The sequence below is a fragment of the Pinus tabuliformis genome, chromosome 9 (genome assembly GCF_031772625.1).
Source record: "Pinus tabuliformis cultivar Carrire ecotype Pingquan chromosome 9, CPIR1, whole genome shotgun sequence".
NCBI classification, from domain to species: domain Eukaryota; kingdom Viridiplantae; phylum Streptophyta; class Pinopsida; order Pinales; family Pinaceae; genus Pinus; species Pinus tabuliformis.
Window position 1 is genome coordinate 2006268175 of NC_142307.1, and position 25568 is coordinate 2006293742.

At 35.2% G+C, this 25568-nt stretch overlaps 1 protein-coding gene and 1 pseudogene across 1 annotated transcript; one reads left to right on the forward strand and one right to left on the reverse strand.

The window, feature by feature from the left end:
* Positions 1–12909: 12909 nt before the first annotated feature.
* On the reverse strand, positions 12910–13749 carry LOC149157086 (benzyl alcohol O-benzoyltransferase-like). The gene has a single exon (XM_089444969.1). It carries the CDS (start codon positions 13747–13749, stop codon positions 12910–12912), a length of 840 nt encoding a protein of 279 aa, XP_089301095.1.
* A 5708-nt stretch (positions 13750–19457) lies between these two features.
* Positions 19458–25562, forward strand: LOC149157087 (fatty acyl-CoA reductase 2, chloroplastic-like; annotated as a pseudogene).
* The last annotated feature ends 6 nt before the right edge of the window (positions 25563–25568 follow it).

Sequence of the window (25568 nt, forward strand, 5' to 3'; positions counted from 1 at the left end):
TGCCAAGGTCTTCCCAGCAATATGTGACACACATCCATAAGCATCACATCACACAGAATTTTGTCTTTGTATCTACCCAACTGCAACTCCACTTCACATTGTTCATTTAATAACAAATGATGTCTTTTTTGAAGCCATGACACCTTGTATGGTGTTGGATGTTTCTTTGTCTTTAATTTCAACTTCTCCACCACTTCTGTAGAGACCAAATTATCAGTGTTGCCACTATCAATTATCATTTGACAGCATTTTCCTTGAACCTTGCACACAGTCCTGAACAAAGTCTTTCTCTATGCTAGTTCAACAACTTCCTTTGCTGGTTTTAACAAAACTTTGTTAACTACCAAAGATTCCCCTTTCTCTGGTGCATTTTCTTATTTTGTCACCTTTGTTTATCCCTCTTCAGTCTGAGCAACAATTACATTTCTTTGATTTGTCCCTGTGTTTTCTGGGCACTCATAGGCTCTATGTCCCAGCTTGTTACATCTATAACATCTTATTTCTCTTCCTCTACCTCTGCCTACTCTTCCTCTAAAAAAATGCCTTCTGCCACTTGCATCACCTTCTGTGGGTGTATGCCGACTCGAGTTGCTGCTAGCTCCATCTCTAGGTGTTGTAGATCTTCCTCTACCACCTTGACTTCCTCTTCCTTGAAAATTACCTCTATTTCTGGTAGATTGCTTCCTCATGAGTTTTTCTTCAGCCTTCAATACCATCTGATAAACCTCTTATACTGTTTTAGGAGACATCATACTTATCTCATCTTGGATCTCCATTCTGAGTCCATTTACATATCTTGCCACCTTCTCATCTATATCTTGAATTTGTCCAGCTCTTATGCTCACTTTGTAAAATTCCTTTGTATATTCTTTCAATGTCAAAGACCTCTGTCTAAGATTCTGCATCTGTCTAAATAATGCCTATTGATAATCACTTGACAAAAACTTACCTCTCAACTTTTCCACCATCCTGTTCCAATTTTTATTTTCTTGCTTACCAAGTCTCCTTCTTTCTGCCTGCACTCCATCCCACCAAAGTTCTGCATGTCCTTTCAATTTTGTGACAGAAAATTTCACTCTCCTTCATTCTTTTGTTTCTTCATAATCAAAGAATTTATCCATGTAATTAATCCAGTCTATCAACTCCTCAAGGTTTAAACCACCTGTATAAACTGAAACCTCAAGTCTGGGTTTAGATGTGGATCTCAACATTGATCTAAAGAATCTCATTTCATGAGTAATTTCTGCAGGTTCCTCTTCTTCTGCAGCTTCAACTTCAGGCTCACTGACATCTCCAACATCTACATCTCTTTGATTTCCCATTTCCACTGCTTCTAATCTAGCTTGCATCTATTGCATAAATTCCAACACTTCAACATTTGCAACTAGTCTTCCTCTTCTACCACATCCTCTTCCAAATCTGAAAGCCATGTTGGATTTTTTTTTTTTATCTTTGAGATCTTGCTCAATGTTAATAGGCTGCTCTGATACCAATAATGGTGGGCTGGTTGCAGGTGTTAAGGATAATCATTCAAAACTAGAAACGATCTCTTCAAGCTCGGTTGGAACTTCTTCTCGGGTTTCCTTTGGAGTATCAGTCATCAACCTCCAATTTTAGTTATTCTGCTAAAAATAGTAGGACTGTTTAACTTACCTGAAATATGGCAAACCTTCACCTTCTCCCTCAGAACTGAAAAGAAACAAAACCCCAATTCATAACCTTCTCGAGTCCGAAATTGAAATTAACTCATATGCATGTTTCGGAGCAATATCCATCGGATCGCGTCCCTTCTTAGCAAATGACTGTGATCGATCCAAAATTCAATGGATTAAACCACAGTCTATAAAATATCGCGTCCAGTTTCCAAATTAAACCCTGTGCATTTTAACCACACGATTACCGTCGGATCTACCTCCTTCAAGTGGGCGGTCACGATTAACTGAGCTATTAACTCAGTTTTATAATTTTTCACGTCTGTTTTTGGAATTAACGTCTGCGCTAATTAGCACGCAATCACCGTTAGATCTATTGTTTGTCGATCGAACGGTTCAGATCTTCTCTAGGGTTTCTCACGAATTTTGTCAGGGTTTTCCTCATTCCACCAAGAATTTACACTTCCGCCAAGTTTAACTTGTCTCTAAGTTATGTTCTTAAAATATATCCAAGTTATTTCAATACATAGTGAATGAAGGTTTAGATGTGATAACACAATATTATAGTAAAATCTAATTCTAAGGGCCCGAACTGGAAATAAATACGATTCAGAAATATTTCGAAGGAAATTAAACACCTTTGGGATTGACCATTCATGCACAGTATACACAGAGATAGATAGAGATTCCATATTTTACAATCAAATCCTCCTCAGCCAAATCCACTTACACTAATCCAAAACTTACATAAATACCATTACATACAACAATCAGATCCTCAATCAATGGATCGAATCTGCCTAATCCTAGATAATATCTACTCTGCATGATATTCTCTTCGATAATCTCAACTAATCCTAACTACTTGAATTAATTACAAGATAACTTGAAGTTTGATGAACAATGTATGTGAAGGACTTCCTAGTAGACTACCGGTTGCAGCGTTGGGAACCCATGCATTCTAGTAGACGATTGTTCCTTTATATGGACATCAACAATTGTATGAACAAGGTACAAGGTGTAATTACCCAACTGGCCCAGATGTAGATCTTGTAGATTGATATCGAGACAAGTAGTCATTAAAGGGGAGTGTTGGAAAATGTAATTCCTACTTATCTCACTTGTGATTCTTTCTATCTAAAAGAGTCTATTCCTATTAGTTAAAAGTTGTTTCCTAGATTGGTGTGTGGTTGAGATATTCTCTCAACCGTCCAAGATAGTCTTCCTATCGTGAGACAACACTTCATATATTTATTTGTAATATTATTTGATTAATGATGACATAGATTTCCTTATGGAAATTTAAGAATCCGAATCACCAGTAGTTTCACTTTAACATTGTGAAATCAAACAAAAAAATACTCATAATTACCTAATTCAAACGATAAACATAAATGTTTTTTTTCTCGACAAAAGACTAATTCTATTAACTGAAAAGTAAAATAATATTACAAGGAGTTGAGGCTTCGAATAACATCACTCGAGAGCACTCAACACAGCAAAACTGCCCCAATATAAGGAGAGCCTGGGAGAAACAGTTATAGAAGACAAGAGACTAGATATAGAGACCAGAGATAGACCAGCATAACATAAGAAAGCACCCGAAAGCAAGACAGAGATTTTCCTTAGTTGCCCAGAAGATCTTTATACTACTACTGCTCGAGGGGAATAACGAAACCATCTGACTGTAGATGTTAAACCAGAACTGCAGACAAAACTACCTGAGGTTGACCATATAAAACATCAGCAAACCAAAAGAAGTTTGGGCATGCCCAGGTGGCATTATACCTCCACGTCCTCATTCGGAGGCATCTCCACCTCCTGACACGTAATACCAGTCCACATTTCTTCAATTCCTGCCTTCTCGCCTTCTGGGTTCGCCGTGGGGTGATGAGTGGCCATGGAATTGCCTTCCTCGTCCACCGGGATGATGGCTTCAAAAGGCATAATATCGCTAGGAGCGTCGCCTCTGTCAATCATCTTGCCCTTTCGTTTCTCCGGACTTCCCTCTGCCGTAAACTGCTCACTGCTTTGAGAATGCTCAGACACCACATGCACCAGAGGATGAGGCTGGCTTTCATCTTCAGACAAGATAATAGTGATATGAGCGGTGATCATTGGCCTACTGAGATTGCTTTGAAATTTGAAGTGAGTGGTCTAAAACGCATTATTCGGGGTCGGCCTGCAAGAAGGGATATGAGGAGGCGAAACCACCAGAGAGGAGGGGATAGTAACAGGAGGTAGGGCAGGATCCACAGAGCCGCTAGCCTTCGAACGCCTTCGGCTACCTCGGCATCCCCCGAAGCGACTCCTCATACTCTGGCGCACCATGTTGAGGCGGTGATGGGAAAGCACAATGAGACCAAGGGCACTGGCAGGAGGGCTATAGAACAGCACAAGGGATCTCATCGTTCGCACAAAATAGGCCTGAGAGTGCGGCGCAATTCGAAACTCAGGGGCAATTAAAATCTTGCCATCAATTGCATAAACTAGCCTATCATCACGACCCTCAGTATAATCGGACCATAGACTCGCTGTAGGCCAGAACCTGGAGCATGGAGGCTGCGCAAAAGTTGTGGTGAGAAGAAAACAAAGCGCCATGAATATAACAGCTGAAGCATCACCTTGGACGAAGCGAGCCATTAATGCAGACATTCCTCCAAATCTTCCTCTCTTAGGCTATCCAATTTGCATCGAGTGAAATCCTGGGAAACCACGCAAAGCTGCAGCTGGCAGTACCCAGCCTGTCCATCAGTCAATAAGAACATTATGTTTCATTAATGTCACCCGCATCCGGGTCGTAAACATAAATGTTATTTTTCACATCAAAATTTATTATTTTCTAAATATCAAAATATCATTATTACATTTATTAATTATTCAATGATATGATTTATATGAATATAATCTGATTTATTATATGAAGATTACCTTTACAAATCCTTTAATATTATCATTTATATGATCATATTATATGACGAATCTCTTTATTATTAATGCCTTTACATGAATGGCCGCAAAAGCCATTTTTTAATGTAACTCTGAACTGTAAGTTACATCAAGTTTTGTAATGTAAATAACAAAGAACCAAGTTTCAATATTTTTTTATACTTTTAAATTTATTTTTAAATTTTAGGCATAGTAAAATTTTAATCATATTTTTATACCAAAATAATTTAAAGATGGTAGAAATATCTGATTTAAATATCCAAAGAAGTTATCATTTATAATTTTATTAATTGATGTAGTAGCAACCACAATAATACACTACCATTTTTCAATTTATAGATGAATATAATTAATTAATAAAATTATTAAAATAGACAATTCCAAATAGAGGAACACCTTTTAGCCTAATTAAAAACAAAAACATTTTATTTCACCTTCTTAAATATTTGTAAAATAACATATTTAATGTGATATATGTTGTTTTTAATTATAAATTATTTATTATAAAATGCTTTTGGAAATGACAAATTATCATTTAATATTTTTTTTTAATTATATATAGTTTATTATAAAATGTTTTTGGAATTGACAAATTATCCTTTAGAAACATTATTTTTATAAAAGTGGTAATCATATTTTTTTTATTTATATAAAAAATAAATAAATTTAAAGAATAAATTCAACGTATATATTATAAACATTTTTCATATATCGCGTCCATAAAGATTTTCTGCATCCTATGTGGACTACAAACTATGAACGTAATAACCTGGCAGAACCTTGCGCCATATTAAAAATGTGATTAAAACCAGAGATGTCTAAAGCTAGTTTCATTCGAAACAACTGTGCTCACTGCTCACTACTAAGCGCTTTAGCTGCTAATTCATCATTCAACTTTATTTGAAACAACTATGCTCACTACTAGTGCTTTAGGTACGAATTCTTCATTGAACCTTCATACAATTTATCTGATTAAATCTGGCTCATGAACATTACAATGCCTGTCTTGATTCCCCACGTTCAAAAGATGACTAAGCCTTCAGGGAGTCGTTGATCGCATTACTTATATCAATGGGCAATCGACGGTAAAGAAACAGAAGCAAGGAATCCATCATGGGCATTCCCAGAAGGCATCTGCTACCTTGTTTGACTGGCCATTTATATGCTTCAATACAAAATTAAAACCTTGAAGATATTCTAACCATTTTGCATGTTTCTGACCAAGCTTTGGATGTTGCATAATGTATTGTAATGCATGATTGTCTGAATAAAGTATAAACTCCTTAGACATCTAGTAATGTCTCCACTTTCTCAATGACTGCACAACAGCATAAAATTACTTATCATAAGAATAATATTTCTTCTTTGATTCATTCAGTTTTTCACTGAAATAAGCTATAGGTCCGTCCTCCTAACTTAAAACAACGCCAATAGCTTCTCCACTAGCATCACATTTCACTTGAAAAGGTTTATTAAAATCAGGAAAAATTAAAATAGGTTTCTCAGTGATCTTTCTTTTCAACAGCTGGAAGTTCTTTTCTGCTTCAACAGTCCATTTAAATGGTCGTTTATCCTTCTTTATAGTGCCAATAATAGAAGCATTGATCTTACTAAAATTCCTTATGAACTTTCTATAAAAAACTAGCAAGACCATGAAAACTCCTTACCTCAAAAACACTTTTTGGTGAAGGCCACTCTATGATTGCATTTATATTCTCTGGATCCATCTTTAATCCATCAGCAGAAACAACAAAGCCCAAATATACCAACTCTTTCTTCATGAATGAACATTTCTTTAAATTTAATAGTAACTTTTCTTGTTGTAGCTTATGTAAGACATAATTTAGATGTCTCATATGTTCCTCTTTAGATCTGCTGTAAACTAATATATCATCCAGATATACTATTACAAATTTACCAATAAAGTCTTTCATAACTTCATTCATAAGCCTCATAAATGTACTAGGAGCATTTGATGACCCAAAATGCATTACCATCCATTCATACAGTCCTTCATTTGTTTTAAAAGAAGTTTTCCATTAATCTCCTTCTCTGATCCTTATTTGATGATACCCACTTTTTAAGTCCAGCTTTGTAAAATATTTTGCTCCACTTAAACAATCCATCAAATCTTCAATTCTAGGTAAAGGAAATCTGTACCTGATTTTTGTTGATTGCTCTTGAATCAGTGCACATTCTCCAGCCTCCATCTTTCTTTGGACTCAACACTGTTGGCATTGCAGAAGGACTCAAACTCTCTCTAATCAGTGCTTTATCTAACAATTCCTAAACCTGTTCTCTAATTTCTTCATTTTCTGTAGGAGTCATCCTGTAAGCTGCTTTATTTGGCATATTTTCCCCTGGAATCAAATCTATATGATGACTGATTTTTCTAATGGGTGGTAACTCATTAGGAAAATCATCTACATTGATATCACAATACTTTTCCAGCATCTCTTGAATTTCAATTGGAAAATCAGAAATTTTAGTGGAAGTAATTATTACCTTGGTTTTGCAAATCAATGCAAAATTTACCTCATCCTCTTCATTCTGCTGCAATTATTCTTTTCCACTCAGCAATAGAGTCTTTGGATCAGATTTTCTTGATGCATCCTCTTCTTCCATAGGTAGAACTGTATGATTTATATCATCTTTACCAAATTTGTATGTGCTCATTTTCCCATCATGCATAGCTCCTCTATCATATTGCCAAGGTCTTCCCAGCAATATGTGACACACATCCATAGGCATCACATCACACAGAATTTTGTCTTTGTATCTACCCAACTGCAACTCCACTTCACAATGTTCATTTAATAACAAATGATGTCTTTTTTGAAGCCATGACACCTTGTATGGTGTTGGATGTTTCTTTGTCTTTAATTTCAACTTCTCCACCACTTCTGTAGAGACCAAATTATCAGTGCTGCCACTATCAATTATCATTTGACAGCATTTTCCTTGAACCTTGCACACAGTCCTGAACAAAGTCTTTCTCTATGCTAGTTCAACAACTTCCTTTGCTGGTTTTAACAAAACTTTGTTAACTACCAAAGATTCCCCTTTATCTGGTTCATTTTCTTATTTTGTCACCTTTTTTGCTCCCTCTTCAGTCTGAGCAACAATTGCATTTCTTTGATTTGTCCCTGTGTTTTCTGGGCACTCATAGGCTCTGTGTCCCAGCTTGTTACATCTATAACATCTTATTTCTCTTCCTCTACCTCTGCCTCCTCTTCCTCTAAAAATGCCTTCCTCCACTTGCATCACCTTCTGTGGGTGTATGCTGACTCGAGTTGCTGCTAGCTCCATCTCTAGGTGTTGTAGATCTTCCTCTACCACCTTGACTTCCTCTTCCTTGGAAAGTACCTCTATTTCTGGTAGATTGCTTCCTCATGAGTTTTTCTTCAGCCTTCAATACCATCTGATAAGCCTCTTCTACTGTTTTAGGATACATCATACTTATCTCATCTTGGATCTCCATTCTGAGTCCATTTACATATCTTGCCACCTTCTCATCTATATCTTGAATTTGTCCAGCTCTTATGCTCACTTTGTAAAATTCCTTTGTATATTCTTTCAATGTCAAAGACCTCTGTCTAAGATTCTGCATCTGTCTAAATAATGTCTATTGATAATCACTTGGAAAAAACTTACCTCTCAACTTTTCCACCATCCTGTTCCAATTTTTAATTGCTTGCTTACCAAGTCTCCTTCTTTCTTCCTGCACTCCATCCCACCAAAGTTCTGCATGTCCTTTCAATTTTGTGACAGCAAATTTCACTCCCCTTCATTCTTCTGTTTCTTCATAATCAAAGAATTTATCCATGTCATTAATCCAGTCTATCAACTCCTCAAGGTTTAAACCACTTGTATAAACTGAAACCTCAAGTCTGGGTTTAGATGTGGATCTCAACATTGATCTAAAGAATCTCATTTCAGGAGTAACTTCTGCAGGTTCCTCTTCTTATGCAGCTTCAACTTCAGGCTCACTGACATCTCCAACATCTGCATCTCTTTGATTTCCCATTTCCCCTGCTTCTAATCTAGCTTGCATCTGTTGCATAGCTTCCAACACTTCAACATTTGCAACTAGTCTTCCTCTTCTACCACGTCCTCTTCCAAATCTGAAAGCCATGTTGGATTTCTTTTTTTGATCTTTGAGATCCTGCTCAGTGTCAATAGGCTGCTCTGATACCACTAATGGTGGGCTGGTTGCAGGTGTTAAGGATAATCGTTCAAAACTAGAAACGATCTCTTCAAGCTCAGTTGGAACTTCTTCTCGGGTTTCCTTTGGAGTATCAGTCATCAACCTCCAATTTTAGTTATTCTGCTAAAAGTAGTAGGACTATTTAATTTACCTGAAATATGGCAAACCTTCACCTTCTCCCCCGGAACTGAAAAGAAACAAAACCCCAGTTCATAACCTTCTCGAGTCCGAAATTGAAATTAACTCATGGGCATGTTTCGGAGCAATATTCGTCGGATCGCATCCCTTCTTAGAAAATGACTGTGATCGATCCAAAATTCAATGGATTAAACCACAGTCTATAAAATATCACGTCCAGTTTCTAAATTAAACCCTGTGCATTTTAACCACACGATTACCGTTGGATCTACCTCCTTCAAGCGGGTGGTCACGATTAACTGAGCTATTAACTCAGTTTTATAATTTATCGCGTCTGTTTTTGGAATTAACGTTTGCGCTAATTAGCACACGATCACCGTTAGATCTGTTGTCTGTCGATCGGACGGTTCAGATCTTCTCCAGGGTTTCTCACGAATTTTGTCAGGGTTTTCCTCGTTCCACCAAGAATTTACACTTCCGCCAAGTTTAACCTGTCTCTAAGTTATGTTCTTAAAATATATCCAGGTTATTTCAGTACATAGTGAATGAAGGTTTAGATGCGATAACACAATATTATAGTAAAAACTAATTCTAAGGGCCCGAACTGGAAATAAATACAATTCAGAAATATTTCGAAGGAAATTAAACACCTTTGGGATTGACCATTCATGCACAGTATACACAGAGATAGATAGAGATTCCATATTTTACAATCAAATCCTCCTCAGCCAAATCTAGCCAAATCCACTTACACTAATCCAAAACTTACATAAATACCATTACATACAACAATCAGATCCTCAATCAATGGATCGAATATGCCTAATCCTAGATAATATCTACTCTACATGATATTCTCTTCGAGAATCTCAACTAAGCCTAACTACTTGAATTAATTACAAGATAACTTGAAGTTTAATGAACAATGTATGTGAAGGACTTCCTAGTAGACTACCGGTTGCAGCGGTTGGGAACCCATGCATTCTAGTAAATGATTGTTCCTTTATATGGACATCAACAATTGTATGAACAAGGTACAAGGTGTAATTACCCAACTGGCCCAGATGTAGATCTTGTAGATTGATATCGAGACAAGTAGTCATTAAGGGGGAGTGTTGGAAAATGTAATTCCTACTTGTCTCAGTTGTGATTCTTTCTATCTAAAAGAGTCTATTCCTATTAGTTAAAAGTTGTTTCCTAGATTGGTGTGTGGTTGATATATTCTCTCAATCGTCCAAGATAGTCTTCCTATCGTGAGACAACACTTCATATATTTATTTGTAATATTATTTGATTAATGATGAAATAGATTTCCTTATGGAAATTTAAGAATCTGAATCACCAGTAGTTTCACTTTAACATTGTGAAATCAAACAAAAAAATACTCATAATTACCTAATTGAAACCGTAAACATAAATGTTTTTTTTTTCTCGACAAATGACTAATTCTATTAATTGAAAAGTAAAATAATATTACAAGGAGTTGAGGCTTCGGATAACATCACCCAAGAGCACTCAACACAGCAAAACTGCCCCAGTATAGGGAGAGCCTGGGAGAAACAATTATAGAAGACAAGAGAATAGATATAGAGACCAGAGATAGACCAGCATAACATAAGAAAGCACACGAAAGCAAGACAGAGATTTTCCTTACCTACCCAGAAGATCTTTATACTGCCGCTGCTCGAGGGGAATAACGAAACCATCTGGCTGTAGATGTTAAACCGGAACTGCAAACAAAACTGCCTGAGGTTGACCATATAAAACATCAGCAAACCAAAAGAAGTTTGGGCATGCCCAGGTGGCATTATACCTCCACGTCCTCATTCAGAGGCATCTCCACCTCCTGACACGCAATACCAGTCCACATTTCTTCAATTCCTGCCTTCTCGCCTTCTGGGTTCGCCGTGGGGTGATGAGTAGCCATGGAATTGCCTTCCCCGTCCACCAGGATGATGGCTTCAGAAGGCATAATATCGCTAGGAGCGTCGCCTCTGTCAATCATCTTGCCCTTTCGTTTCTCAGACTTCCCTCTGCCGTAAACTGCTCACTGCTTTGAGAATGCTCAGACACCACACGCACCAGAGGATGAGGCTGGCTTTCATCTTCAGACAGGATAATAGTGATATGAGTGGTGATCATTGGCCTATTGAGATTACTTTGAAATTTGAAGTGAGTGGTCTGAAACGCACTGTTCGGGGTCAGCCTGCGAGAAGGGCTATGAGGAGGCGAAACCACCGGAGAGGAGGGGATAGTAACAGGAGGCAGGGCAGGATCCACAGAGCCGCTAGCCTTCGAATGCCTTTGGCTACCTCGGCGTGCCCCGGAGCAACTCCTCATACTCTGGCGCACCATGTTGAGGCGGTGAGGGGAAAGCATAATGAGACCAAGGGCACTGGCAGGAGGGCTATAGAATAGCACAAGGGATCTCTTCGTTCGCACAAGACGGGCCTGAGAGTGCGGCTCAATTCGAAAATCAGGGGCAATTAAAATCTTGCCATCAATTGCATAGACTAGCCTATCATCACGACCCTCAGTATAACCAGACCACAGACCCGCTGCAGGCCAGAACCTGGAGCATGGAGGCTGAGCAAAAGTTGTGGTGAGAAGAAAACAGAGCGCCATGAATATAACAGCTGAAGCATCACCTTGGACGAAGCGAGCCATTAATGCAGACATTCCTCCAAATCTACCTCTCTTAAGGCTATCCAATTTGCGTCGGGTGAAATCCTGGGAAACCACGCAGAGCTGCAACTGGCAGTACCCAGCCTATCCATCAGTCAATAAGAGCATTATGTTTCATTAATGTCGACCGCATCCGGGTCGTAAACATAAATGTTATTGTTCACATCAAAATTTATTATTTTCTAAATATCAAAATATCATTATTACATTTATTAATTATTCAATGATATGATTTATATGAATATAATCTCATTTATTATATGAAGATTACCTTTACAAATCCTTTAATATTATCATTTATATGATCATATTATATGACGAATCTCTTTATTATTAATGCCTTTACAAGAATGGCCGCAAAAGACGTTTTTTAATGTAACTCTAAACTGTAAGTTACATCAAGTTTTGTAATGTAAATAACAAAGAACCAAGTTTCAATATTTTTTTATACTTTTAAATCTATTTTTAAATTTTAGGCATAGTAAAATTTTAATCATATTTTTGTACAAAAATAATTTAAAGATGGTAGAAATATCTGATTTAGATATCCAAAGAAGTTATCATTTATAATTTTATTAGTTGATGTAGTAGCAACCACAATAATACACTACCATTTTTCAATTTATAGATGAATATAATTAATTAATAAAATAGAGGAACACCTTTTACCCTAATCAAAAACAAAAACATTTTATTTCACCTTCTTAAATATTTGTAAAATAACATATTTAATGTGATATATGTTGTTTTTAATTATAAATTATTTATTATAAAATGTTTTTGGAAATGACAAATTATCATTTAATATTTTTTTTTAATTATATATAATTTATTATAAAATGTTTTTGGAATTGACAAATTATCGTTTAGAAACATTATTTTTATAAAGTGGTAATCATATTTTTTTTATTTATATAAAAAATAAATAAATTTAAAGAATAAATTCAACGTATATATATCGCGTCCATAAAGATTTTCTGCATCCTATGTGGGCTACAAACTATGAACGTAATAACCTGGCAGAACCTTGCGCCATGTTAAAAATGTGATTAAAACCAGAGATGTCTAAAGCTAGTTTCATTTGAAACAACTGTGCTCACTGCTCACTACTAAGCGCTTTAGCTGCTAATTCATCATTCAACTTTATTTGAAACAACTGTGCTCACTACTAGTGCTTTAGGTACTAATTCTTCATTGAATCTTCATACAATTTATCTGATCAAATCTGGCTCATGAACATTACAATGCCTATCTTGATTCCCCACGTTCACAAGATGACTAAGCCTTCAGGCAGTCGTTGATTGCATTACTTATATCTTGCTCAAATATTTCCATGGCAGTCGACGGTAAAGAAACAGAAGCAAGGAATCCTTCATGGGCATTCACAGAAGGCCTTATTAGATATGACACGTCTAGCCACGGTGGATAAACCGGACAAGCATACGCCGCCTTTCCCCACCCAAAATCCGCTTCTGCGAGGTCGAGCATAATCTCGGAAACGTCTGAAATAGGGCAATAACCATGACATGTGTTGCTTGGGCATCCATGGTTGTTTGGAAAAGCATTCAGTTCCGCCAAGTCGATGAAAGATCGCATGTACTCTTCCTTCACCATCCGTTTCCCTTCGTTAATTAATTTCGCAGCGAAGGACAATGGTCGTTCAGTGAGATACTCGGATTTTGCCGTAGCATAGGCGAACACTATAAGATTGCCATAGTAGCCCCTTGGAATAGGTGGCCGCAATCGAGAACGGGCGTTGAAGGGAAACAAAATTGTGCAATCCTGATGAGCAGGGATATGGAGAGCCTTTGTTCTGCATCGCCACAAGCACGCCGATATTACTTCGAATGGGGTGCAGTGCTTCACCCCTTCCGCCTCTATCTGTCTTTTTAAAGCCGCAATTTCCTTTGAACCAAAATAGAACGATTTTGCTTTCATTTCCTGCGGTACTGCAGGTGCTTGCACCAATGATTCTACATATTTTTCTTCCAGCTTAAAATACTCACCGACCCCAGGGTAATTTACCTCACTCTTCTGCCTCGGTCTAAGGATTTCTCTGTTCCAAACTGGAGGAACAGTTGGGCTTGACGCGCCTCTCGCTATTTCACCCCAAGCCATCAGTCACACAGTGCTTGAAACTCAGATTCAATATGAAACCTCCACATTGAAGGCGCGTTACCTGTGGGAAAAAATAAATACACACAGCTCAAAACTAAAAGATCGATTGTATAATCAGATACTATGTAAATCGATTTAGACAATTAAAACTCATAAAATCGTTCAAACTTTATTGACGAGTCCAATTATATAAAATAAGGGCATTGTTTAACAAGTTCACAACTTTGTTTTTAGTTTAATCACGTTATTTTTTGTTTAAATTTTTTATAATGAAAATGTATTTAGCACCATTAAAATTCATGATATACTTAAAATCTTAAAACTTAATGGCTATAATATAATCTAAATTTCCAAAAAATTTATAAGATTTTAGTCAAAATCTTACCAGAATTTCTACTATTTTCCACAGGATATTATGGTCTTATAAAACAACTCTTAAAATAAATTGTTAATTAGTATCTAGACTATCAAAATACTTACTCCTAGTATTGAATATGAATATTGAAGATGTTGTAATTAAATTCAAAAATAATAATAATAATAATAATAATAAAACGGTTAGATGAAAAATTTAATAGAAAATAAAAATAGTAAAATAATTTATTGTAATTTTGTTTTGTTAATATATATATTAAAAAAATTAAAAATTTGAATGTAAAATATATAATAATAATTATAATTTAAAATTTGTTAGAGTATAAAAATTAAAATAACGATTTGTATTGATAATTATCACAATTAGCAAAACACATATTGGCAAGTCATTGTGTATCAAAATAATAGAAGTGATAGAAAGTTCAATTTCCCATACATGTCTCACGGTGCCAAGAAAAAGAAAAAAGAAAAGAATAAACATCATAATTTTATATTTAAATTTAATTAGTAAGCATATAAAATTTTAATATTTACAAATATATATATATATATATATATATATATCACATTAAAAATAATTATAAAATATTTCTATCCATTTAGATGTGAAATTTATATAAATATAAATAATATTATTAAGAATCAATATAGATCTATATTTAAATTCAGGACGTGCAAAGCTTCAAGAAGAATCAAATCTTTGGAGGCACAAATATTCACTAAAGAAGAGGTTTCCATCTTGAGAGATTTGATCCCTCTAGTGCGTGGTAAATCCGAAGTTAAAATGGGTGTATTCCGATTTTATGATACATATCAATTGCTAAAATTAAGAAAAATGTAATAACTACTAGTTAATTTATAATATGTTTTAAAATATTAGTAGTATGAGTATTGATGACATATAACTTAAACATATATACATTTAAGAAAAGACATGAAACAAACTTTTTAACCATGGCCATTTACCCTTTGAGATTCTTAATATGTAAAAATGTTTTCTTACAGTAATATAGATCAACACCATGGTTTATTAATATCACATACCCAGAAAAACCATAATATATTTCATTTCATATAATACTAGTTCATACAATTTTTTTTAATTAATAAATTTAGTTAAAAAACAAAAAAATCATAACTATTTTGGAAATAAATCTTAATTTTTGATTTATATATACCATTACAAATATTCTAGAATATTATATAGACATTAAATCTCTATCCTTAATTTAATAATTATTAATACTTAAATTAAAACCGTAAAAACTCTATTTCCTATCTATACACAAAACTCTATTCGATAACTATACATAAAATTAAAATTTATTTAATTATCATCTATTTTATTGAATTCACTATTTATCAAACGTGGGTGGTAATTAGGAATTTATTTTATCGCTAGATGTATTGAGCCTCACTATTTATCAGACCTCCTAGGTGGTATTGAATTTATTTATTTTTTCTTCAATATTGATATTTGAAATCCAAGCTTATGGAATCAAATCTTTTAAAATACATTATTAATAGTGGAAAGTGTTTATTTTTTAACGACTATACTCATACATACATTTTAATAAAATAAGCTTAACGTAGTTATTTTTTAACAAAAATATTCTAGGGTTAATATAGTGAAAATCAATCCTAAATATATAGCTTTATACCGTATACATCATCAAAAACCACAATTACCAACCTGAAATCGAAGCAGTGGAGAGTCTATGTCGGTTTCGGGCCATGGAACGCTACTCATAAAGTCCAAAGCACGAGGAAAAGGCGGGGCGAGAACTCCAAAGTCTTCCAACGAAATATCTGCGTCAGCTTCCACGAAAGGAACACCTTCACCAGTAAAAGACAATGGAATTTCGTAAAAGACAAATCTATAGACGATAAGATTTATAAAAGACAAAAAAGGAATAAGATTCGTAAAAGACAAGGGAATTTTGAACGGATGTCAAATCTATATACGATCAGATTTATAAAAGACAAAAAGGAATTCTTAATGCATAATCTGGTGTGCAAAGGATTGAAATTTATACAAGTTTTATCATAGTAAATGCATAATCGGGTGTGCAAATGATTGAAATTTATACCAGCTTTATCATAGTAAAACCCAAACTAAATAATTTTACTTTTTAAGGTCTTATTGATTTCAGTAAATGGCAGACACCAAAAAGCATCCTCCATTCCGCTTCGCTCCAGCCAATCAGTCAAAAACCTTCTTAATACACCCATCATATCATGCAGCACTTCTTGTGACGCAGCAAGTAGCAAGCTTGTGACAGAAGTCCTTGCTTAAAATTTGGTATCAAAGCCAGTAACGTCTGGTTCTTGAGGTCGGTATTCTATTCCTTAACTCATACAGAATGGATTCATTCTGGAAATCTGTTTCTTTCCGAGAATTAGAAGAGAGAGAATCTATGGCTGAAGAAAACCCTTTGAAAGATATGTTTGCATCTAGTTCAAGTCGTGTCTTAAACCAAGCCGAGCTTGAATATGAAGAAACCCAGCCATCTACTAGATGGGAATTACCTGTTATAGTGCCCTCAGAAGTATATAGTGATATATTTGTATTTCATTTGAAAATTGTTACTAGAATTAGCATCAAAGAGTCTGTGAGCCAAATCCAAGAAAATTCTGATGTAATCCAAACTATTCCCCTGTTAAACCCCAAAGCTTTGCAAGCAGAGGCAAAGAGACTGAATACGAAATATCTGCATCTAGGATGCATAAGAGTAGGAATCAGTCCCCTAGTCCACCAAGGACTAAATACTTTTGTGTTAGCAGCAGTTCGTGATCTAACACACAACAGATATACTAATTCTTTGATTGGCGGGATTGTTGCTCCACTGTCAAATGGCCCAGTCTACTTTGACTGTTTTCCAAATTTCTCTATCTATGTCTTTGATGAAACCATTGACCAGATCCTCCAGCTTCAAATCCAAACCACTGGTTTCAAAATGCATCAAAAGAGAAATAATATAGCCATTCATACCAAAGGTTATTTTCGCCATACAAACACTTTATGGCCAGCTATCCGCCATACTCCCAGTCGTGATTCAAAGTCAAGTGTTGTAGTTATGACTGATGCCAAAAACCAAAAGATTGAGCATCAAATAATCAAATGGGAAGACTTGACTTTTCCTGAACATTGAGTTGTACAAAATCCTAAAGCTCTAATTCCCAGAAGAATTACCTCAGCCGATATTATAGAAAATCAATCTTCTGCAGTCTTATCCTTCCCCAGAAGATCTACTATAGACTGCCGAGGTATAGAACAAGCCTGTAAAAGCTCTAAATATTACAGGGATCCTTCTACTGTAGATACTGCATGTTCCAGTAATTCTCTTTGTAAACATATTTCCCTTTTTGAGTTAGCCCAGCTTGTTAATTTTTCCTCTCTGGAAGTTAAATTTCCAAAATGTCAAAGTATTGTAAATCTGCATACGCTTGCTGAAATTGTAATCCATGAAAATCATAACCGCAGATCTGGCATAGCTCCTCCATCAACCTCTGTAAATCCATGCCCAAATCCTAAATGCTCAGACATCCCGTTTCCCCATGAACAAGAGTCTGACCATGTGCTCATGATGCATGTGCTCATGATGCATGTGCTCATGATGCATGAGTCTTATAACTGGTTTGACAAACAAAGTAGAAAAGATGAATCTGTCAAAAGTTGAAAAACCAGTTCCTAACTCCTTTCTGTTTAATAGAAATATAAAGATGTAGGATCTTGTCAAGCCTGTCAATAGGTTTCCAGCATTCCAAAAGAAGTAGCCAGCTCTTCAGAAGCTGAAGCTACTGAGAAAATAACAATTGCATCCTTATTTAAGGGTGAGGAAGAAGAGAAGAAGGAAGAGAAAGATTCTGACACACAAATCTTTCCTATTTATGAACCTCTGGAGCATAGGTTCAGCAAATATCCAGCACCTGATATTGAAGGTAAAGGTAAGCTACCTGAAGCTCACACCTTTTTCCTAAACTCCCACAGAGAGTGGAATATTGACAGCATGAGTGTTGGGCAAATCAGACAATTGATAGATATGATGTATACTGAATATAAACTCATATGTTTAAGGGGAAAAAGCGAAATTGATGCCTGCAGGACCATCATACAATGCTTTACAGGCACACTTCTCAGGTGGTGGGAAACAAAGTCATCTCCAGATCTTATATCAAAAATGGAAGCAGAAGTATTAAAAGATGAAAATGGAGATGTCATACACAATTTAGATGGCACCACTACTAGTAACATGATAGGAGCATTGACATCAATGATCCTTGAACACTGGTGTGGAAGTGAGAAAGAGATTGCAAATAAAAATGAGGTTATCCTCATGAACCTCAAATGCTATAAAATGTCTCAATTTGAAGATTTCCATAGAGATTGGATGCAGAGAATCTATGAAGTCAAATATTCAAAGAACTTGTTATGGAAACAAGTTTATCTTGCAGCCCTGCCATCCAGGTTCATTGATTATATCCGATTACAAGAAGTCTTCCAGTTGCCATTTGATTCCTACACATGGGGAGAGATATATGCACATATCACAAAGACCCTGGTTAGTCTTTGTACCAGTTCAAAAGTGAACAAATCTCTGGAAAAACTTTCCAAATTTCCAGACCAAAAGTCCATATGTAGCAAATATGGACTTACAGCAGATGATCCTTTAGTAAAAAGGAGAAAAGCAAAGAAGAGGACGAAAAGAGAATTCAAAGAAAGATACTACAAGGACCGCAGAAAGTATCCCAAAGATACAAGAAGAAATTCTAAACAAGCTCGAGGCCAGACCTCCAGAGCAAAAAAGGGATATTACAAATATATTCCTAAAACACATTATTATCGTCCCTCTGATATTCATCTGCACACCACAAAGAAAGAGAAATGGAATAGCATTACTTGCTGGCTATGTGGTCAGAATGGACATACTACCTCTAGATGCCCAGTAGGAGAAGAGTCAAAAAGAAACAGAGGCAAGAAAACATAAGCCTTTGCTGAAAAAGCAAAGCAAGTCAAACAAGAGAGAAGGGGGCCAATGCAATGTATGAAATGTGGTTCCCATACTCATCAGACAGAACGCTGCCCCAATGTTGTGATCAGAGAAATAGCTCAGCAGCATCAGATTGAAGAATCATCTTATGATTCTTTCAGTTCTTCTTCCGCAGAAGAAATACATGCCCATATGCAGCAATGTTCAGAGTTTGATTCTTCAGAATGCCTTTGTTCTGATTTTGAAGAATGTGCCTGCCAAGTTCACTATGATTCTGATTCTGAATTCTTTAGTGAATCCAGTGAAGAAGAAAATCCTAAGCCACAAAAATAAAAAGTCCTAATGGTTGCTACTGAAGAAGACGAGCTGAAGATTTTAGCTCAAATCCATAGCATGGAAGAAGGAGAGATGAAGAACCGCCTGACTGAAGCATTCATGGACCAGCTCAAGTCCAGAACTGCAAAAGATTCAGGTAAGAAATCTTTATTTATTGATGCCTCTTTTGAAAAGAATACTAAGTCATATCAAAGGCATCAGCAAAAACCTGGCAGAGTGAGATCTCTCACTTTGGGAGAAGTGAGTCAAGAGATTCACATTTTAAAATCAAAAATTTCTGCAATGAAGTCTCAAATTGCAGAATTGAAGAAAGGAAAACAAGTGGCTGGTAAAGAAAAAGAAGAAGAAGATCAGCCTTGGAATACTGCTCAGTATAGCAGTAATAATCAGATTGAAGTTGTTGAAGGATTTAAAGATCCAAATTTTGGCTTCAAAGAAATGAGACTCATGACCATCTCATATCAGCAACACCATGTTAAAGTAAATATCTGCATTAAAGGTGAAATGTTTGAATTAATTGCACTAATTGATTCAGGCGCAGATATTAATATTCTTAATATCAAGACCATTCCTGCAAAGTATTGGATTGCAGCAGAAAGAAAAGTGGTGGGATTAGGAAACAAAAAGCTTAATTATGAAGTACCCAAAGCATCCTTATGCTTTGAACACCACTGTATCAATTTAAAATTTGCAGTTGCTGACATTCCCATTGACTGTATTCTTGGCAATGTTTTCTTAGTAGCAGTAGAACCTCATGGCTCAGTGAGGTTAAGGAATGGGAAAGCCAGATATTTTATATCAGTTCCTACATCAAAAGGAAATCCATCTTTTAGGTACTCAATTGTTGTACTAACACAAACATGTGTATTTTATATTAGAGGAATGTTAACTTAGCACCATTAGAAAAACTAGAATTTCACAATCATACAAAACTTCCATGAATAAAAATGTTATTATTCCAAATGCTAATTTGATTTCCTACATTTCATCTTTTTACACAATATCAAAATCTATTATAAAAATACTTTTAATCCTACCCCTAAATTAACATATTATTATTTTTCTATGTTTACATTACCATTAACACATTAGGAAGATCATTATTCACTCACACTCATTTGATAATGCAATCCTTGTTTTCTAAGTAAAATGCATAAATACACTATCCCAAGAAATAAATACTTTCTAATAAATAACAATCTGACATTTTCTAATATCCAACAAATAAGTAAAATCTTACCGATAAAAAAAAAGGTCATAAGCTATGAATCAAACTCATTTGATAATGCAATCCTTGTTTTCTAAGTAAAATGCATAAATGCACTATCCCAAGAAATAAATACTTTGTAATAAATAACAATCTGACATTTTTCTAATATCCAACAAATAAGTAAAATCTTACCGATAAAAAAAAAAAGGTCATAAGCTATGAATCAACACATACAATTGAATAGTATCAAATTTCAATAAAGTATAAATCTTAAATATCCAACAAATAAGTAGAATCTTACCGATAAAAAAAGGGTCATAAGCTATGAATTAACACATACAATTGAATAGTATCAAATTTCAATAGAGTATAAATCTTAAATATTTGTAATACCCTTAAATTAAGAAGCTATAAATAAAAGGGAAGGGGGCCATAAGATAGGAATGAATTTGTAAAATTAAATAATATGAATTTTCAATAAAATTTAAAGCTTTAATATTTGCAATCTTATATGAAGTTAATGTAATGGAACCCCAAGAATCTATCTTTTATTTATGCTTATGTAATTCCATCACATTCACATGCATGTGTATCACAAAGGGACAAAGGGACGTATACTCTAACATTCTATAAAATTAAAATCAAGATTAAAAAACAATATATTTTAATAAAATATATCTAAATATATGATATTCAAGAGTATAACATTTTATAAATCTAAAAGCAAAATTTAAAAACAATATAGTTTAATAAAATATATCAAAATATATTATATTCAAGAGTATAATATTTTATGAATATAAAATCAAAATTTAAAAACAATTTAATAAAATATAGCCAAATATATTATATTCAAGTTTTATTTTATTGAAATGTTTTACATGTATGACTAGTTAATTATATTAATATAAATCATAATTGTTAAAAAAATTGAAAATACCTTTTTCATAAAATGGGTGAAATATTCATCCTAAACTGTGAGCTCTTAGGCTCTTCAAACAATGCACAGAAACAAACAGTGCACACAAGATTCTTCTCAGCAACTATGTCACTGCCTCTGGAAACATACATGCTATAACACCTTATAATTCCTTTTTTTTGTCACCGTCGCATTTAATATCATATTGTAATGCCCAAGATTCCAGAAATTCTCAGCAACTATGTCACTGCCTCTGGAAACTTACATGCTATAATTCCTTTTTCTGTCATCGTCGCATTTAATATCATGCGACTCTCGCGTGTGTAGTTGGTTCAACGACTTCAGCATTTGGTCTTGTCATTAATTCCGGTGACTAGTCATTAGTGCTATTCATTTAAGTCTGGTGTGGCCGATATAAAATATTGACATGTTTTATACGTTGATTTAGGTTTATGTTCAGTATTTCCTTGTTTGCAGTGTTCGTCTATTTGCCTGTAAAACTCTGGGAGTCTAATATTATTTTTGGCTGTTCCACATCCCAGTCTTACTTTATGTTTTTTTCCTGCTCGTTATATGAGGGATAAGAAATCAGAACTGCTCCTCCCCATCAAGTGGACTATCCCGTCGTCTTTTTCGTTTCCCAGTTCAGTACTAATAAATCATGGGGTAGGTAGTAAATCAAGAAAACCTAATCGATTCTGCTGCACAAGAGCAGATTCAGACGAGTTAGTGTTGATGAGCACAAAACATGAAGCCTCAAAAGGCACTTTATTCTCACGGAGCAGAAGAAGCAGATTACCGGATGCCACAATCGCTGGGGGGAATACTGAGAACACTTCTATAGCCCCATACAAGGGTCGTGGAATTGTAGATTTTCTGAGGAGGAAGAACTTTCTCATCACTGGTGCCACGGGTTTTCTGGGAAAAGGTGTAACACAACTTCCTCAAGTTATGAATTATTTCTAATTTAGTTATTTAGATCACCTCCTGCTGGCTCACTCGTAATTAATGAACGCTTGTTTCTCATATCTGCAGTGTTGATAGAAAAAATATTGAGAATGCAACCAGATATCGGAAAGCTGTTTTTGATAATCAGGGCTGATCATGAGTCCACCTCTGCATCGAAAAGATTGATAAATGAAGTATGATGAATATCCTCTTCTAGAGTTAAGTACTAGAAATGAGATTACTAGACTTATGCGATGATCATAACAATTTCTAATAATTTGCGAAAGTCAGGTTATGAACAGCGAGTTATTCAAAGGGTTGCGTGAAATTCATGGTAATGAATTCCATGAACTCATGTTGAAAAGACTGGTCCCTGTGGCTGGCGATATGACGAAACAAAATCTTGGAATTGAAAAAGATATGGTCGATGTGCTTACAAGGGAGGTGGACATTATTGTCAGCTCGGCAGCCAACACAACATTCGATGAAAGGTTGTTGTATTATTTGTTTGAATAGTGTTAATATTTGACTTCATTTGAATAGTGTTAATATTTGACTTCATTTTAATATCTGGATTCTGTGCAATCTGCTAACCATAGATACAACTAAGAGCACCATCTGTTGTAGATACGATGTCGCTTTGGACACCAACACAAAGGCAATTATTCGCCTTCTAGAATTCGGCAAATGCTGCAAGAAAACCCAACTTTTGATGCACATCTCTACTGGTAACTCATCGATTTCATCCTCCGTTTCAACCTAAATTATTTATCGATCTCATCGTTGTTGGTTTATTTCATTCCAGCATATGTCAACGGGCAAAGACAAGGCCGAGTACTGGAGGAGCCATTTCAGATGGGGTATAGTATAGCTAACGAGAAATCGATATGTGTTCCACCTCTGGACATCCAAGCTGAATTTCATTTAGCAAGCAAAGCTCTAGAAGATTTTGAGATTGAATTTTCAGATCTCCAAAACTACAAGTTGAAGAAAGGGAAGGTTGCTCAAAGGATGAAAGATTTGGGAATGGAAAGGTGACATTATAACGATAGCTGTGAATTCTCCTTTCCTTTCATGGTGTAACCATAGCCACATCTTTTTTCTTGGAACATAGGATAAAATTTTCCTAGAAGTTGAAAGTTATAAGCAATTTGCTTATATAATTTCCATAGAAGTTGACATTAGTGTTTTACATGGGTTAACCTTAGTGTTTTAAAAGAAATAAATTATTGATTTATCTTTTTGTAAAGGCTATCAATATGGTTTCTTCCCAAGGTTGGAATTTGACTTCAAAAAATTTCGTCCTTTCAATCTTGTTCCTTTTTTTTATTATCTCTGTAACATTGATCATCGTGTCCTTCATATTAATATAGTAAAACCTATTCAACTTTGATAAAAGTATTCAATTTCAATGTCAAATCCCACCATATCTCAGTAGGTGTTCGCTATTGGAACGCTGTTTTTCAGGGCAAGATCATACGGCTGGCAGGATACTTACGTGTTCAGCAAGGCAATGGCGGAGATGGTAATATGCGATGGCAGGGAAAGATTTACCCGTAGTTATTGTTCGTCCGACTGTTATTGAAAGCACATACAGTCAACCTTTTCCACCGGTATGTTATAATCATTTGACGAATCTCACCGAATATTAATACACATAACAAGAGCTAAATCGAATATTGAAATCGCAGAATGTTGGATCCAGCCATTACGCGCTATGGCAAAGGTCAATTACCTTGCTTCTTGGCCGATCCAGATACTGTGCTCGATCTGGTTAGTAACTATATCACAATATGGAAAACTGTTTCTGAAGTACTTGAGAATCCTTTTTCTATATTGGTAAACCTTTCCGCAATAATCACATCAGAGATATTGCCAGATGGTTCGAAAATCTTAATAAAAAGAATGTGATTATTGCCGAAAGAAAGATTTTCCAATATTCAAAGTATAGATCACATCAACCTAAATTTTTATAATCCTTTTTTGTTCGATTCAAATTAAAGTTGTAAATGCAACTTTATCAGCCATGGCAAAACACGCGGAAAAGAGTGGCGTAAAGGTTTACCACGTTGCTTCTTCGGTGGTAAATCCCTTGAGAATCGGAGACCTTACAAAATTAATATTTCAACATTTTAAATGTAATCCTTACATTGATAACAGAGGAAACCTAGTCAGATTGCTGCAGCAAGTGACCTGCGTTAATACTATGGAGAACTACAGGCAGGCTTTGGAAACGGTTTTTGGTTCACAGGACAATGTAAGTTGTAAAGGCATTTTGTATTTATTTAAACTTTAGATTGCATATCTAACCCAATAGTCTTCCTGCAGACAACTGGGTTATCATCATCAACTGCAGAGCAATTGGAGTACATGGCTAAGATCTACAAGCCGTATACATTCAACAAAGCAAGGTAATCAAGAGCGTACTGAAAATAATTAGTTTGTGAATGGAAATTAAATGAGTTAGGTTGTATATGTTCCTCATTAAATTTTTGATAGGTTAATAATCTTATTGTGGACATATAATTTCTACTTATTTAATACTCATTAAATGAGTTGCCATCAATTACCTCTTAAGTACACAAATTTGCTTTTCATGAGGATATATAAATAAACATATTTTAATATCTATAATTATTTGTATATTCACGGTGGTTAATCATCAGGATAGATCAGTGATTGTGTAAGACAGATCTGTTTTACACAATTACTGATCTATCCTGATGATAAGCCATGGTGGATGACTCAAAAAGTCGATACAAACAATTACAGATACAAGAACTTTGAAAGAAAACTACACACAAAGCACTGATCACAGAAGCTTCAAAACAATATTTTAATATGATTGTGTAGATTCGATATCTCGAATTTGGAAAAGCTGTTCCAAGAGCTCTCTGCAGAGGAGCAAGCGAGTTTCGGATTTGATGTTAAGAATATCCAGTGGGAAAATTACATTGCAAATATTCATATTCATGGACTTCGTCAATATGTCTGGAAAGGACGCGGTGGAGCAGAACGCCCTGCAGAAATCTAGTGCCAC